Source organism: Juglans regia, chromosome 8 (assembly GCF_001411555.2).
Source record: "Juglans regia cultivar Chandler chromosome 8, Walnut 2.0, whole genome shotgun sequence".
Taxonomy (NCBI): Eukaryota; Viridiplantae; Streptophyta; class Magnoliopsida; order Fagales; family Juglandaceae; genus Juglans; species Juglans regia.
Window position 1 is genome coordinate 482,231 of NC_049908.1, and position 15,957 is coordinate 498,187.

At 39.5% G+C, this 15,957-nt stretch overlaps 4 protein-coding genes across 5 annotated transcripts; 2 read left to right on the plus strand and 2 right to left on the minus strand.

Annotated features, from left to right (window-relative positions):
• Positions 1–1,737: 1,737 nt before the first annotated feature.
• LOC109000979 (patellin-3-like) lies at positions 1,738–4,701 on the plus strand. Its single transcript, XM_018978072.2, has 4 exons — positions 1,738–3,345; positions 3,445–3,569; positions 3,777–3,918; positions 4,038–4,701. The coding sequence occupies exons 1-4, from the start codon at positions 1,954–1,956 to the stop codon at positions 4,293–4,295; spliced, it is 1,917 nt and encodes a 638-aa protein (XP_018833617.1). The 5' UTR covers positions 1,738–1,953; the 3' UTR covers positions 4,296–4,701.
• A 999-nt stretch (positions 4,702–5,700) lies between these two features.
• On the minus strand, positions 5,701–8,491 carry LOC109000981 (patellin-3). The gene is made up of 4 exons (XM_018978074.2): positions 7,141–8,491; positions 6,904–7,028; positions 6,529–6,679; positions 5,701–6,373 (listed from the first exon to the last, which is right to left on the minus strand). Exons 1-4 carry the CDS (start codon positions 8,248–8,250, stop codon positions 6,119–6,121), a joined length of 1,641 nt encoding a protein of 546 aa, XP_018833619.1. The 5' UTR covers positions 8,251–8,491; the 3' UTR covers positions 5,701–6,118.
• Positions 8,492–8,721: 230 nt separating this feature from the next.
• Positions 8,722–10,756, plus strand: LOC109000983. Its single transcript, XM_018978078.2, has 3 exons — positions 8,722–9,106; positions 9,877–10,019; positions 10,415–10,756. Exons 1-3 carry the CDS (start codon positions 8,974–8,976, stop codon positions 10,433–10,435), a joined length of 297 nt encoding a protein of 98 aa, XP_018833623.1. The 5' UTR covers positions 8,722–8,973; the 3' UTR covers positions 10,436–10,756.
• A 238-nt stretch (positions 10,757–10,994) lies between these two features.
• On the minus strand, positions 10,995–15,724 carry LOC109000982 (thymidylate kinase-like). Of its 2 annotated transcripts, none has more exons than XM_018978076.2 (7): positions 15,528–15,724; positions 14,899–14,956; positions 13,990–14,346; positions 13,222–13,333; positions 13,082–13,141; positions 12,206–12,310; positions 10,995–11,309 (listed from the first exon to the last, which is right to left on the minus strand). In XM_018978076.2, exons 2-7 carry the CDS (start codon positions 14,934–14,936, stop codon positions 11,193–11,195), a joined length of 789 nt encoding a protein of 262 aa, XP_018833621.2. In that variant the 5' UTR covers positions 14,937–14,956; positions 15,528–15,724; the 3' UTR covers positions 10,995–11,192. The 2 variants fall into 2 exon arrangements, with proteins under 2 accessions (XP_018833621.2, XP_035549355.1); XM_035693462.1 differs by lacking the exon at positions 15,528–15,724 and adding an exon at positions 15,137–15,199.
• Between the last annotated feature and the right edge of the window lie 233 nt (positions 15,725–15,957).

Here is a 15,957-nt window from a genome sequence, read left to right on the forward strand (position 1 = left end):
CTACTACTAGTATATGTATATATATATATATATATGTCAAGTGTCGTTAACAATTAATATGGATGGACGTATATATACTTGACGTGTGCGAGGGTAAATATATTTCCACATCTAAAATTTCTTAGCACCAAGAAATTCCAAGAAGATCATCAAATGACAGACATGCACATACATGACAGAACAGGCCAGGTTCATCACACGACATGGTCTAGTACTACTACTACTACTACATCCTGTCCCCATCGCATATATATATATATATATATATCGAAGATTAATACTTACCTAATCTTAATTTTCATTGGTCGACCATTTAGAAGCTGCTAATTGATAGTCATAGAGTCTACAGAAACTTGGGGTTTAACTGTGTCAAACGTAGCATATATAACGATCGATGATCTCTTAAACTGGCCACCTGGTTTAGGGTTTTTTTTTTTAACCGTACGTACTTAGAGCCATGCATTGACTGGGTTTAATAATTTGGAAGTAGAAGAGCATGCAGACCGGACATTAATGGATGATATACAAACAAACAACATACGCACATATAAAAAAAAGTGTATATAAAAATATATTATTTTTTATTAATAATATCTATTTTTTTTTATAAAAAAGTGCATGTGATTTATTTATTTAAAATTTGTATATAAAAAAACCAAAAGAGTTTCCTTCCGGAGGACTGAGCCCCGCTCTTAGCGATCTAGACATTTGGCTTTTTTTTTTTTCTTTAAAAAAAAAAAAAAAGAAGTGGTGCGACATAAATTTTACATGTACTGAATTTAATCAATATTTTATTTTTTAATTGAAGTTGTTTTCCTTCTTTTTCTATATTTGGTTTAAACGGAGACGTCGGAGAGCAGACGATACGGTCAATGTCGTATCATTCGGTAATTGTCTAGATTGTAAATAAAAAAAGATTATAATCCTAATGACAGGCTGTCGCAAACAGCTGTATAGACACGTGTCCGAGGAAGAGACTGCGTTGGCGTTCCGGCGGTCCTACATTGGCACGAAAAGAAAAGAATTTAATAGTAACATATGAGTAATATTAAATGGATAAATTTTAAATGGATTGTAAAATAATGAATTTTATTAATAAAGAATAATTTATTTTTATTTTTTTTTAAGATAGGGTTTATTTTTTTATAAAAATTTATATAAGATTTGTTTATTTAAAATTCGTATAAATCGTTTATCGTAATAGATTTTCTGTGCTTTTTTTTATTCTCTTGTTGATAGCTATGTCACAGTCACAGTCGATTTTGTGGGAAAATAAAAAAAAAAATCCCGCTGTTTCCGTGATTCTATATGGACTGAGGTTGTGCGCTGCCACTCCCACTGCCGCCCATTGTTTTGATCGATGGATTTGCAAATGACGCAATATTATTATTAATTTTGTTTATGTTGAGCTAATAATTAGAGAATGGTATAGGCTATTAAGACATCTTCTTCAGATAAATTTATTTCAATATTTATTAAAAGAATGATGTGATTAATTAAATAAATTCTAAAGATCGTAAGTAAATATAATTGTTAAGGAGGAGATCATATTTTAATTAATTGTCTCCCCCGAATTTGCCTGTGCCATTTTTACATTTTCTTTGACCAAAACCTAAGTTTACAAATTAAGAAACGGAAGTTGATAGTTGAAATTGTTTTTCCAGAATTGCAGTTGAGCTGAGTTGACGAGGCTCGACACAAAAGAAGGGAACTCAAGAATTTTGGACAGGATTTTCGTCTCAAAATGGGTCCCACCAACAAAGTGGTGTACTGGCTGGCACAACTGTTCTGACAGACTGGTTATTCCCCCTCCCCTCCCCTCCAATCTCTCTCTCTCTCCTCCTTTTAAGCCCTTCCGCCGTCCCAAAACAATCCCCGCTAGTCTCTCTCTCTCTAAACGCTGCTGGCTCTCTGTTTCACACAAACACAAGCGGATTAATTGTTTTCTTGTCCATGGCTGAGGAACACCAAAAGCCAGGGTCAGAAGTGCCGCCATCCACCCAGGAAGGGGTGGTGGACAAGCCCACCTCTGAGAAAGAGCCCCCAGCACCGGAACCTCTGGTCGAGGCACCGGAAAATCCTGGTCCGGTTGAACAAGTGGTCGAGGCCGATAACCCAAAGGCCGAGGACCCGAAAGCCGACGAGGTCGACGAAGTGAAGATTACCCAATCGGTCTCTTTCAAGGAAGAAACCTACGTAGTGGAAGAGCTACCTGAGTCGCAAAAGAAAGCACTTGAGGAGCTGAAGCAACTCGTCCAAGAGGCCCTTAACAAACACGAGCTCACTGCTCCACCGCCGGCCGCTAAAGAAGAAGAGAAGAAGGAGGAGGCCGAGAAAGAGAAGAAGAAGGAGACCGATCCTTCTGCTGCTGCTGCTGAAGACCCCAAAATAGAAGAACCTCCCAAAGTGAAAGTGGAACCGGACGAGACCGTAGCACCGCCCACTGTGGAAGCGGAACATGAAGAGCCTCCCAAGGTGGAGACGGCCTACGAGTCTGTAACAGCAACACCACATGGGGCGGAAAAGAAAGAAGAGGTTGTTTCTGAGGTGGTGGCGGCCGAAACTGTGACCGAGACAACTCCACCGGTGGAAGCCAAAGAAGAAGAGAATGTTCCACCAGCACCACCCACCGAGGTCATTGCCGAGGAGGTGGTGGAAAAAGTGACCGCCGCCGATCAGGATGATACGACCAAGACTGTGGAGGCAATCAAAGAGACAATAGTAGTCGAGGTCTCGGCTCCTCCGACAACAACTAAACCAGAGGAGCCAGCCACTGAGGCAAAGGAGGTTGCGGCGGAGCCAAAAGAAGAAGTCCCCACACTGCCTCCGCCTCCGCCTGAGGAGGTCTCCATCTGGGATATTCCGCTGCTTCAGGACGAGAGAAGCGATGTGATCCTCTTGAAGTTCCTGAGAGCCAGGGATTTCAAGGTCAAGGACGCCTTGGCCATGATCAAGAACACGGTCCGGTGGCGCAAGGAGTTCGGGATCGATGCCCTTCTCGAGGAAGACCACGGAAATGAGTGGGACAAGGTGGCTTTCACCCATGGGTATGATAAAGAAGGCCACCCTGTCTGCTACAACGTCTTCAGCGAGTTCCAGAACAAGGAGTTGTATCTGAATACCTTTGCCACTGAAGAGAAGCGCCAGAAGTTCCTGAAGTGGAGAATTCAGTTCTTCGAGAAGAGCATCAGGAAGCTTGATTTCAGTCCTACTGGCATCTCTTCCATTGTTCAGGTCAACGATTTCAAGAACTCCCTTGGAATCGGAAAGAGGGAGCTCTGGCAGGCCATCAAGCAGGCCGTTCAATTGTTCCAGGATAACTACCCTGAATTCCTAGCCAAACAGGTACTATCCATACACATACTTTAAGATAATTGTTTTTTGTTGCAATTTATTATGTATTTTCATCGAAATGAATGGGGAGTTATGTGTTATATATTGAAGGTGTTTATCAACGTTCCATGGTGGTACATAGTCTATAATAGGATGATCAGTCCTTTCCTGACACAAAGGACCAAGAGCAAGTTTGTATTTGCTGGCCCATCAAAGTCTGCTGAAACCCTTTTCAAGTGAGTTTAATCCATTTATTTCTTTACCCTTTTTGTTTTCTTGATCAATAACGGCTCTCTCCATGATTCCTTGTTCATTCCTGATGCTAGAATCATAATTTACTTTTCAGTATGTTCAGAATTTAATCACTCGAGTCAATATTATCGCATAGTCTAAAGCTTTTTCTCGCTGGTTTGGTGCGTGTTTGGCTGTTGTTAATTAAACAGATATATATCGCCTGAACAAGTACCGGTTCAGTATGGTGGGCTAAAGAGGGAGGATGAAGAGGAATTCAATACTGCGGACCCTGTTACAGAGGTTACAATCAAACCGGCATCCAAACACACCATTGAATTTCCAATCTCTGAGGTGGGTAGGCCTAGTTTCGATTAACTTCAACAAACATATTTCATTAAGTTAAAATTATTGTTAATTTTAGGGGTATATACATGTGGTATGATATGGCATTGTTGCATATGCATTTGCAGACTGGATTGCTGCTGGTTTGGGAAGCAAGAGTGGTGGGTTGGGATGTGAGCCATGGAGCTGAATTTGTGCCCATCGCCGAGGGCGGGTACACTGTGATTGTACAGAAGACAAGAAAGATTGCCCCAGCTGATGAAACAGTGATCTCTAACAGCTTCAAAGTTGGTGAGCAGGGCAAGGTGGTGCTTACCTTTGATAACCAAACCTCCAAGAAGAAGAAGCTCCTGTACAGATCCAAGACCAAACCCTCCTCCGATTAAGCGACTACTTTAGGGGGCCTGTGTGTGTATATTTCCAGTCAATTGGGAGGCATTTGAATTGCATTTTTTTTTTCTTTTCTTTTTTTCCTTCTGTTGGCTTAAAGTTAACTTTGTTGGGAACTTGGGAAGTGGGGGTTGGGGCGGGATTTATTTATATGTTCTAATAAGTGATGTTGGGATATTTTGTCATTTGGTTTTGGTTTTGGTTTTGGTTTGTAAACAATTACAGCTGAAAAAAAACAGTATGAGATGCATGGGGACACATTTGAGGTATATATATATATATTTGGGCAGGGAATGGGTGTGTGGACACAAATTCTTGATACTGATCTTCTGCCTGTAAAGTTTGTGTAAAGTTAGTGTATTTATATATTTCTTGTTCTATATATATTTTTTCTTGTTTGTTTCCCCATAAATTTGTTAGCTTGATATTGCCACCTTTTAAGTTTTGACAGGCAGGGGCGTGTTTAGTGTTTTGTCTTTGGCATGTTTCATTACAAGTTGAACTACAACAAAAACTGTTCCCTATTCCTTTGGGGTTATGTTCTGGTAATCATTTATGTCTCCTCCCCACTATGCCAATTTGATCTTGCCTCTTACACCTCATATCGATTTTAATTATGTTTTTTTAGATATACTGACTAATGAGGGGGACCCCTTCCCTTTATATATATATATATATATATATACATATATAGCGTTCGATTATTTTTGTTGTTTCGCCATCAAAAACATATATATATATATATATATATATATTATTTGTCTGTGTCTTTAATTTAATTTGTTTTATTAAGGCCTCCTTATCACATAATGTCTTTACTTGCTGCGATCAGTATTGTCGCTTTCTTACTTAAAAAGATATGGCCGAAGGATCTTCCTCCTCCTCTACTCCAAATTGATATCAATGGTTTCTGATTTTTTTTATTTTTATTATTATTTGTGCTTTGAGTTGTTGAATAGGAAGAATAATTTAGATGGAGCAACGAAGATCAAATCAAAGTACAGGGTTGTTATATCTCAAAGAATCAAAACTAGAACTCATCTCCAAACTGTAATACAAACAAAAGCAAAGCAAAGTGGGGACTGGGAAGGGACATCACTATCACCCACAATTACTCCATTCCTCAATTAATACTACAGTCTACATCTGGGGGTGTGTTTTCTCATTTAACCATATTTTTTTATTCTTGTTTTCTTTCTAGTTTGCATTTTTGGAGAATTCTGTTCTCACTGTTCACTCTCACACCTTTATAACCAAATCTCTTCAAACATCATCCCCCATCCCGTGCTAAGAAGATACAATCAGACAAGCAAGAGTGTACAAAGAAACTAGAGAGATTTAAACCCAAAAATAAAAATAAAGAAAGAAAAGATATTCCTAGATGGCGAAGGTCCCACAAAATTTGGTCAAAACAATTTCAGACTGCATCCATATAACAAAACACACATAATTTTATAACCCGAATTCTCTCCATCTACCCGCAAATCTCTCTCTAGTACTATATATATATATATATATATATATATTACAAACCAGCACCAGATTCTTCAACCTTTACCAGCGACACTCCAACATCTTGTTCCTCACCACCCAAAAAACCAAATACGACAACAGTCACGCAAACAACTATAGGTGAAATTATTGTATATCCAACTCCAAATACTAAATTTCCAAGCCTCCAGTAAACACACCAGTTTGCGGGCACAGTGATCAAGCACAAATGTTCAATCGGCATCAGGATATTGAAATAATGACAATCTTAATCCCATCCCTAGGCAGCAAGACAAAGTTTCGACTGCTTTGAGCTGATTTGAAATCCTCAGTCTATGAAGGACTTGATCTTGAACCTGTAAAGAAGCTGCTTCTTTTTTGAGGTTGGGTTATCCACAGTGAGCAGTATTTTCCCTAGTTCACCAACTTTAAAGCTGTTGCTCACCACTGGTTCATCACTTGGGGCCTTCTTCGTGGCTTTCTGTATTATAACAGTATATCTATCTTCGGCTGTAGGCACAAATTCAGCACCATAGCTCACCTCCCACCCCACTACTCGAAGCTCCCAAACAATGCTGCATTTCTGCAATTTACCAAATTTCCAATTAGGAGAAGGATATGCTTCTTTTATTTATCATCGATCGTGCATATACGAGCCAAACATTACTAAATAACAACTTAGAATTAGGAGTAGCCAAATAATAATGCAGGACACACAAGTTAAAAATGCAATTAGACCTCATAAATTATGATTTCCACCGTTTGCTTGGTTGCTGGTTTTACAGTAACCTCTGCAACTGGATCAGAAGTGCTGAAATCTGGGTTGCAATCACAATAATCGACACTCAAGCCACCATAGTGAACTGGCACTTGCTCAGGAGATATGTACCTGATTTACCAAGAGCAGTTGAAAGTCAAAACCAGCAACCAAAAAAGAAGCAAATGTAATTAATCAAAATAACATGCTCAAAATTGAGTGAAGAAATCGTTCTCTGTGTCCTGTTATGCAAATGAATCTACGGGAATCGATTGAGTTGAGTAAATGAGTGGATCTCCTCAGTCCATTTTTTAACAGGACACATAGAAGCCAAACTCTTCAAATTGTCTACTAACTTGAAAAGGGTTTCAGCAGTCTTCGATGGCCCTGCAAAAACAAACTTGCTCTTGGTCCTCTGGGTCAAGAACGGACTGATCATCGTATAGAATGCAAGATACCACCAAGGAACATTGATAAACACCTTAAGAAATCAATACCCAAACGAAGCAATCAAATTCATTCACTCCAATGAATCTAAAGCAAGATTGCAACCAAACCTAAACATTAGATATCAACGAAGTCAAGATATATACCTGTTTGGCTACAAATTCGGGATAATTGTCCTGAAGCACCTGAAGAGCCTGTTTGGTGGCCAGCCTAAGATCGCGCTTTGCGGGCCCCGGAGAGTTTTTGAGGTCATTGACCTGAAAGATGGTGCAAACACCACCAGGACTAAAATCCAGCTTCCTTATACTCCTCTCCAAGAACTGTATCCTCCACCTCAAGAACTTGGCTCTCTTTTCCTCATCCGAGAACGCTTTTGCATACACCTCTTTATTCTGAAACTCCCCATATACATTGTAACACACTGGATGCCCCTCTCTGTCATATCCATGCATAAAGACCACCTTTTCCCACTCGTCCCCGAGATCCTCGTCGACAAGCGCATCAATCCCGAATTCCTTCCTCCATTTGATGGTGTTCCTGATCATGACAAATGCATCTTTCACTTTGAAATCCCTGGCTCGTAAAAACTTAAGTAGAATCACATCGGTCCTGTCATCTTTAAGAAGAGGAACCCCCCAAATGGACAATTGCTCTGTTTCTTTCGCTACTTCTTGGGCTTCCTTTTCCGGGTTTTCTTCGATTCTCGGAGTGGGTTCGGACGGAACGGCTGATGCATTTTCTAGCTTTACTGGTGCTTCTTGAGCCGAACCCTGTTTCTCTGCGCCTTTAGGTGGTGGTGGTGAGAAAGTGAATCGGTTGCTGTCGAGAGCTTCTTGGACGAGCTGCCTAAGTTCTTGCAGAGACTTTCGCTCAGAATCTGAGAGATCAGCCACGACGTTGCTCTCCTCCTTGAAAGAAACCAGAGACTGAGGAATCTTTTTGTCCTCATTCGGCTTCGGTTTTTCAGCCTCAACCACACCAACCCCTTCTTGGGTAGCCGAATTTTGCACCTCGACAAGTACAGCGACAGATGGCGGCCGCGGAGGAAGGTCTTCTTTCTCATCCACCACGACCAGGGAGCCAGACTCGGCCACTGGGGGTGTGGTTGGCTGTTCACATTCACTCTCAGTGACAGAAAGAGACTCAGACTCCGTCACAACCACTGAAACGGGTGCTGGTGAGTGATCTATATCAGTAGGTCGGTCGGAGGTAGCTGGGGACAGTGGTGGAGGAGGGTTTGGAGTTTCATCGGCCATTTTGGAGTGAAATACAAAGCAAAACAGAGAGAGAGTTATTCGGGGGAGAGAGGGTTGGAAGTGACTGTCGGGAGAAAAAGAGAAAAGAGGATGAGATCGTAACCAAAGGAGCAAAGTAAAAGAGGGAGGGTGTCGAATCCAATAATAATCGAAGTTCGAAACTTCAAACACACTCACTGCGACAGCAGCGAGTCAGCGACACAGTCGTGGTAGTGAACAGAGGAAGCCAACGCAGACAGGCAGGAATCCCAGGTAATATTTCACCCTTTTTAGTATTTATTTTACCGTTTCACAGTATTTTTTACCCTTTATAGTTCTTCCATGCTTGGGGCAAAAAAGGAAATCATACGAGCGCTTGGGCCCAAAAGCAAAATCTGGTAAAGAAAGTTAGGGCCTTTATGCCCTAATAAAGCCCAGAACCCACTACTTTATTTTTCTGTTGTTCTTTTTCTTAAAAATTGAGTGATTTTGGATTGAGAAAATGCAGGAAGGAACCAATGTTACAAGAGGTAGGTATCATTTCTCATCAAATTAAATAATAATTTGGCGAGCGAATCCGCAGAGGCAAAGGGAAAAGCCCTCGCTGAGAACCAAACCGGAAGGAAGGCCTGACATTTTTACGAAGGCCTAAGTTGCAATTCAATCGAAAATTCCAAAATCATTCGTTAGTCGGTATTTCAGTGCCATCAATTTAATCGAGAAACCAAGAAGAAGAAGACGGGAATGGCTGAGAAGAAAGAGATATTGCCTCCCAAATTCGACTTGGATGCCAAATGGGATGCCTGTCTCGATCTGACCCTTCGCCGCTTCGTCTACTCCTCCTTGGCCGGCGCCTTCGGTGGCCTCCTCCTCTTCAGTCCGTTCTCTTCACCCTCTTATTTCTTTCTTTCTTTCTTTTATTTTCTAATTTACCCGTTTCGCTGCCGATAAAAAACTATACTAGGAACAGGAATAGAAGCTGAAGTTTGAATATTCTCCTCCTTCTTTGTTATTACATTTTCTCTCCAACCAAACAGATATATTGGGAGTAACTCTTTGATTTCCGTATTGGATTCAGAATTTTTCCGTAGGCTAGTAATTAACTGGTTAAATTGATTTCTATTGGCTGACTTCTTTTTAAAAGTTACTACTTTGATAATTCTGGTAACTGCAATGGTATTTGTTTTGATACTTCTTAAGAAGGGCTTTGGAATCCATCCTGTCGACACCCTTGAGGTTCTGGGTTAGAATTTTTTTTTTTTTTGGCACCGTGTGTCCAGGAACAGTATCCCGACTAATCCCGGGATACACAAGCCCACAAATACATCCCGGATAATTTAAGAGAAAAATCTTCCAATCTGATGACCCTAGATATTGTTTGCACCAAGGGGATTTGAATCTTTAGGCTAGAAACTGTGACTAAAGTGCCTTGTTTATAGAATCTGTTAATAGCTACAGCTCCCAAACAATGCAGGCAGGCAGGCTTACGTTTTTTTGAGCAGCAAAGTGCCAATGCTGAGACCATATAATTAAACTGATGTCTACGGATTGATTTTGTTGCAGTGATATAACGATATCAAAACGCCTTGGAATTCTGTTGTTATTAAGCTATAATCTTGATCCATGTATTCTGATTTGTAATGCCAGGGACTCCTGTTACTCGCTGGACATCTGTAGCTTTTGGTGCTGGAGTAGGCATTGGATCTGCATACACGGACTGTTCTCGTTTATTTGATGGCACTCCGCCAAAGTTGATAGCTTCTAAGAGCACAGAGACTCCTGTTTTTCAGGTAGACAGACATGTCTTTCGAACATGATGACAAGTATTAAAGTATATGTGGATAGTAATGAGAGATCTATTCTGTTATTTGAAGAGTCAATGGGGTCTGATTTTGAAGCTTAGGCTGTTGAATAGGTAAAAAGTCACAAGAAGAGCAAAAAGTGAATTAATTTGAATGTAAAAGCGTTAAAAGAGTAGTGACCTAGGGATAGTTCCGGGGTTGAGGAAAACTTTTAACACATACAGCCACAGGAAGCAAGAGTTGAGGAAAATGACCGGGTACACATGGTAACCAATAATATATTGACCTTTAATGCTATTACTTCACTATTGTTTTTGGCTACAGCATATGCATTTCAAAGAAGAAATTGGGTGCTTAGTATCGATACCTTATCATTCTTTCAGGAAGCTGGGAATAAGAACTGATTCACTTGAAGCGAAGGTACTCCCAATTTGGCTGGGAAAATCAGAACTTGATGGATATTGCTTTGTGGTTTTTGAACAACATTGTTCTTGATGGAGAAACGTAATCCGGTGGGAGTTGGGATCCTAGTTTGTTTTGTTGTGTAATCCTATTTTATGGGGGATGGAGATTTGGAGTTTTGTTTTGGTGAAGAATAGGAAAAAATAACTTGTATTTTCATCCATGTGATGTGAGAACTTTCGGTTTTCACTTCTTTATAATTAATTTGGGTAATGAAATCATGAATTGAGTCGCGTCTTAATAAAGCTCTTCAGCTGTCTTAATTTTGGATGTCTTGTTTAAGCTCGTTAGGACAAAAAAATTATGCTAAACGTCAAGAAACCGAATTAAGCTGAGCATAGGATGGTATCCCCCGTCTGGATTAGGATAACCATTATTTGTGGATCTTTTAACTCCATAAGACATCACTTTGGCCCCTCAAGATTTGTGATTAGCAATGTAGCATGTCATATCCACCCTCGCACTTGCAATCAATCAAATTACCATCTAAACTAACCTTCCTTTGGATAAAAACTATTATATAAATCCTCGACAATTGTCATCAAAATTCAAAAGAAAGCCCGAAACTAATTTAAAACACTAGCAGATTTTTTTTTTTTTTTTCTAATATAGGAGATAATAGCACCAGAATTTTAAACCGGACGATGTTCAAAAACCCACAATAACATACAAAAAGAGGGGCGGAGAGGGGGTGGAGAATTAAATTGACCAGAGGTTGGAAAGGGGTTTGCCTTTCTGGCATGTGGTGACGCAATCCAATACAATATTTTGCAGCTGTTTCTCGATATCTTCCATAGGTTGGCAAGCATCAATTATCTGCAGTCAATTCACAAATACAAGTTTAACACTTGAAGCAATCCATATATATGGGGTTCGAGGGGAAAGGGTACAATCAAAATCCAAAAACAAACTTTCACTAAACAGAAGGCCAACTAGGCCAGGGTCGGACAGATTGAGCAATTGAGTATAGGAGGTCTAACGCCGGGTCTTCAATTCCCCCCCCCCCCCCAAAAAAAAAAAAAACAAATCCCGCAATATGGATAGAAACCAACAAGCACCAAAACTTCAAAATGGAATATTTGCTTTTGTTATCTAAGCTATAGCTTCCCACTCTCTCTCTCTCTCTCTCTCTCTCTCTCTCTCTCTCTCTCTCTCTCTCTCACACGATGTGAATCCTCACCAAGGCAGATCCCTTCGAACTCACCCATAGGAAGTAAACCCCGAATATCCAACCTTGTCTGCAAGGACCATGAATCAGGTTATTTGAGGAATCTCCTAGTATGGAATCACTAGGCTACCCTTTGACCACTAGGCCACCCTCTAATGGGTTGCATTATCAATAAAATGCTACATAAAAGAACAAAAATCCAAAATTAAAATTGAGGGGAATTAATGAACAGCAAGACTAAAGAGAGCAAGTGAGACTACCATCTAAACCAAAATATTATAATTTTTAAAATATAGATTGAAGAAAGGAAAAAGATTGCAAACTGAAAATCAATCAATAACAAAACTCTAGATTAGCTGTATTACCATCACCGTGTACAAGTGGGTTAATATGAAACTATACTGCAAAACTAAAACAACAGGTGATAATGTGCAACTTCTCAATCACACAGTATTATAAGTTATAACCTGAGACCATCACAACCATGAGCCAGAACATGCAACTTCTCAATGACAGAGTATAACTGGTTGAAACGTTATATTACCTTCCAGGAAGCATCATAAAGGTCCTGATAGCATTGGGCAACTTTCCTCTGAAACTCGAGCTGCTCATATCTCTCACTTCCATATCCTCCTCTTCCTGCAGCTTGCTGAAATTTTGAAGAGACTTCTCATTCCAAGAAGTATGCAAGTCCGCATGTATGAATGCATATGTGTTTGTGTTGTGCACGCACCATAGAAGGGTATGGATTTATGGATGTAGCTGATATGTGATGGGCACAAAAGCATGTCTGTGTGTGTATTGGGTTCATCTTCCACCAGAATTATACCCTAATATGATTTCTATGACCATTAACAGAAGTACCATTTTATTTCTAATAGAAGGGTATGGATTTATGGATATAGCTTGTATAGATATGTGATGGGCACAAAAGCATGTCTGTGTGTGTATTGGGTTCATCTTCCACCAGTATTATACCCTAATATGATTTTTCTTATAGGTATACCCTAATATGATTTCTATGACCATTAACAGAAGTACCATTTTATTTCTACAATTGCGAAAGGTACATCAGCATTTCAATATAAACCTATCATTACATTAATTTTCAACACCTAGAAAATCATACAAATGCAAAACCAGTCTTTACAAAATATTGCAGAGGACCAATGGAAAGTCATCCAATTTCACAGAATCATCCAAGTCAGATGACAAGGGTATGCGTGTCTCAAAACACAGGTTAGGCAAAAGTGAACACTGATATCTTTCAGAGCAAAGTTAACTAGCTCTCAGGCAGGACAGTTTCATGCCTCAAACAACATTTGAAGAAAGTAAGCTACCTGTAGAACTGGAAGAAACTGATCTTGATAATGGGGATGAAGTCATTGTTATGTAAATCAACATAATGATAACAACTTACTTCTGGCTGTATGTCAAGATACAGAACGAGATCTGGAGCCAGCAACCCAATCTCTGGTGCCTGCAGAAGAAGACCTCATTTTGAACAAGAAACTCTAAAACATTTACTTCATCTAAGAATAGGTTGAACCGTGTTTGCACCTTACACCATTCAACACCAAATCCTTTGGCGGACGAGAAAGCCACTCCAGAATAAGAATAGCGGTCAACAATGAGGGTGGTTCCAGTCTTCAGTTTAGTTTCCATTAATGATCTGTGTATGCATTGCGTGTAACTGAGTACAAGTCCAACCATTGTAAAAATTGTGCTCGTGTACATAGTCACAATTCTTCACACGAAATAACTTTTCAGAAGGAAAAATAAAACCAAGTTGTTTTTCTTTCTAAAAGGTACAATGAAATTCATCCACATCATTAGCATAATTTAAGTTAATTTTCCACTTTCAAGAGCTTCTGTAACAACAAGCTCCCTCATACCTCCAACATTTCCACATTGCATACAATGGCTCAAGCCACATGATCATGATCTTGCTATGAACTAAGACACCATACACAACTAAAGAAAACTATCTCCCACATGCTTCCCAGCTTAAAGTGGAACATATATGGTACTTAAATGCCGAATTTCAGGCAGCCTATAGACCAAGTGCATGCCACCCACCAATGATTGATAGCAAAGAAATTAAAACAGAGTAGAACCTTAAGGCCTGTAATAGGATTGAGCATGTAATGCTTGCACTGAATATTTTATTATCAAATGCTGGAATTTTTGTTTTCCTTCTTCCTTTTTGGATATGCATAAGAAAAGAACAAATAAGGAACTACTCTTAGAACAAACAAAGAGTTCAGCTCATATAAAAAATCCCACAAACCAGAACACAGCAAGCCACACAAGAACGAGAAACCAAACCTCCTCTCCCAACGATTTGCACTGAAGAGAAGATGGATTGTGTGATCATCCAATTGTGATTTGTTGGAAAGATATGATGATATCATTTGCCCAACATTTGAGCTTCTGTCTGGAAATCGCCATAATTCAGCCGAATGCCCCAGTCTTTCCAAGTATTTGAGTAGGCTACTAGACTGTGAAGTCTTCCCACTACGATCCAAGCCTTCTAGAACAATCAAGGCACCTCTTGACTTACTGCTGCCACTAGTAACGATTGAATTGTGGGTGGTTGCCATTCGAATCTGCCTATTTAGATACTTTTGAGGAAAGTTTAATCGAGATTTCAATAAATTTCCTAACGCTGATCCTCCAACATACCTAGAGAATAAAAAAACCTATCGATGAAAAAAGGCTTTAAATGATAGAAATATAGTAGTACAGTAATTTACGAAGTCAAATTTTAAGTTTTTTCTTTAGTGCAGATTTGAAAAAATACCAATGCCCACTCAACCCGAGACTACTACACTTATTAAGCACATGGGGTTTTTTGTTGAAAAAAAATGTGAGCCCAAAATTCAAAATTGCATTTTCTCCTCTTTTCCTCTACTTTCTTGGCAACCAAAATGAGAATTCACATTTTTCTTTCTTTGATGACGGGGGAACCACCCCACGACAGAGCCCTTAGGACTCACCCAAGGAACCTAAACCCCCGTGGAGACTAGCACAACAACCTACCGCCATGGCCTCCCACTTAAATCGCAATTTAATTCCAGGGGGAATCAAACCTGTGACATGAGGCACATGCACACAAGTTCGCCCTTACCACTTGGGCTGCCCACGGGTTTTCCACCATAGCCAACAAACTTCACACAAAAACTCAAATCAGGAAAAGAAAGAAGTGAAGGCAGAAGTAAGGGAAGTATTACTTACAAAGCCCTGGAGAGTGTGAGACAGCAGACATGGGTCATGTCCCTCCCAAGACTAGAAACTGCAACCCATAATATGCATAAATCAAACAACTTCCAGATCCAACTCAGTGGAACACACTTTGAATAAAAAACTCTTAAAGAGACAAAAGAAACAATGAGATGGACGTGTCAATTAACCAAACTGATGGATATGTGTGTGTGTGAGTGAGAGAGAGATAGAGACAGAGACAGAACCCAACTATCAAAGCTTGTAATTAGATGAGAGTTGTAATTATTCGGGGCTAAATTGTCCATAATTTCCGCCATAGATCCTATATAAAATAATTAGCTTCGAGTTAAACAAAAAACTGAATGATCACGAAGGGGAAAAAAGACCGAAATTTCTGGTTACGTTCAGCCAAAACGTTTAATCAAAAATATGTTTTCAGAATGAGAATAAAAACTGGTTTCTTCTTGTTTCTCAGAAAAATTAGTCATTAGAAAGCTGCGATTTAGAAAATTTTCAAAAATAAGTGGATCGCATTCTACTAAATAGGAACAAAAAATAATAAGAAGCAAAATATGAAGAAGGAAATTCTACAAAATCCATTGAATCAGTAAAGAAAGAAAGAAATGTGAGAGGCCAATTACCAAACCATTTTCATTAGGATTTTGCAGTTCTCGTTCGATTTCAGATATTACAGCAGACGCGTCTCCCTTTATCTACGGTCTCTTCTGTTTACTTCTCTTTTCGTCTTTCAAGGGAAGTCATAAGAGTTCTGAGTTCAGACATTTTTCTTTTCAGGAAGGGCGCGGCAATTTGTACCCGTACCCGTCATTCAGTTCGCACCGGAACCCAGTTGGTTCTCCATACCCGTGAGTCTGATTTTTCCTTTTATAATGTACTAGCAGTGTATTTACGCGCGATGCACGTTTGCCCTGTATTAGGTTATTCTAAAATATAAACATCTAGTGTAGAATAAAAGAATTTAATGATTAGGTCTATGAAGATAATATAATTAATTGTTTAAGTAAACTATAATTGTTTAAAGTCTCTAATAATATATTTAGACAGACTATA

Coding starts and splice junctions, on each gene's coding strand:
- LOC109000979 (XM_018978072.2), top strand. CDS start 1,954: ATGGCTGAGGAACACCAAAAGCCAGGGTCAGAAGTGCCGCCATCCACC. Junction 3,346..3,444: donor CTGAATTCCTAGCCAAACAG/GTACTATCCATA, acceptor TATATATTGAAG/GTGTTTATCAACGTTCCATG. Junction 3,919..4,037: donor TTGAATTTCCAATCTCTGAG/GTGGGTAGGCCT, acceptor ATGCATTTGCAG/ACTGGATTGCTGCTGGTTTG.
- LOC109000981 (XM_018978074.2), bottom strand. CDS start 8,250: ATGGCCGATGAAACTCCAAACCCTCCTCCACCACTGTCCCCAGCTACC. Junction 7,029..7,140: donor CCGAATTTGTAGCCAAACAG/GTATATATCTTG, acceptor TGATTTCTTAAG/GTGTTTATCAATGTTCCTTG. Junction 6,680..6,903: donor ACTGCTGAAACCCTTTTCAA/GTTAGTAGACAA, acceptor TTGGTAAATCAG/GTACATATCTCCTGAGCAAG.
- LOC109000983 (XM_018978078.2), top strand. CDS start 8,974: ATGGCTGAGAAGAAAGAGATATTGCCTCCCAAATTCGACTTGGATGCC. Junction 9,107..9,876: donor CGGTGGCCTCCTCCTCTTCA/GTCCGTTCTCTT, acceptor TTGTAATGCCAG/GGACTCCTGTTACTCGCTGG. Junction 10,020..10,414: donor CAGAGACTCCTGTTTTTCAG/GTAGACAGACAT, acceptor TCATTCTTTCAG/GAAGCTGGGAATAAGAACTG.
- LOC109000982 (XM_035693462.1), bottom strand. CDS start 15,191: ATGGACAATTTAGCCCCGAATAATTACAACTCTCATCTAATTACAAGC. Junction 14,347..14,898: donor CTCACACTCTCCAGGGCTTT/GTAAGTAATACT, acceptor TTTATTCTCTAG/GTATGTTGGAGGATCAGCGT. Junction 11,310..12,205: donor TTTATGATGCTTCCTGGAAG/GTAATATAACGT, acceptor AATTGACTGCAG/ATAATTGATGCTTGCCAACC.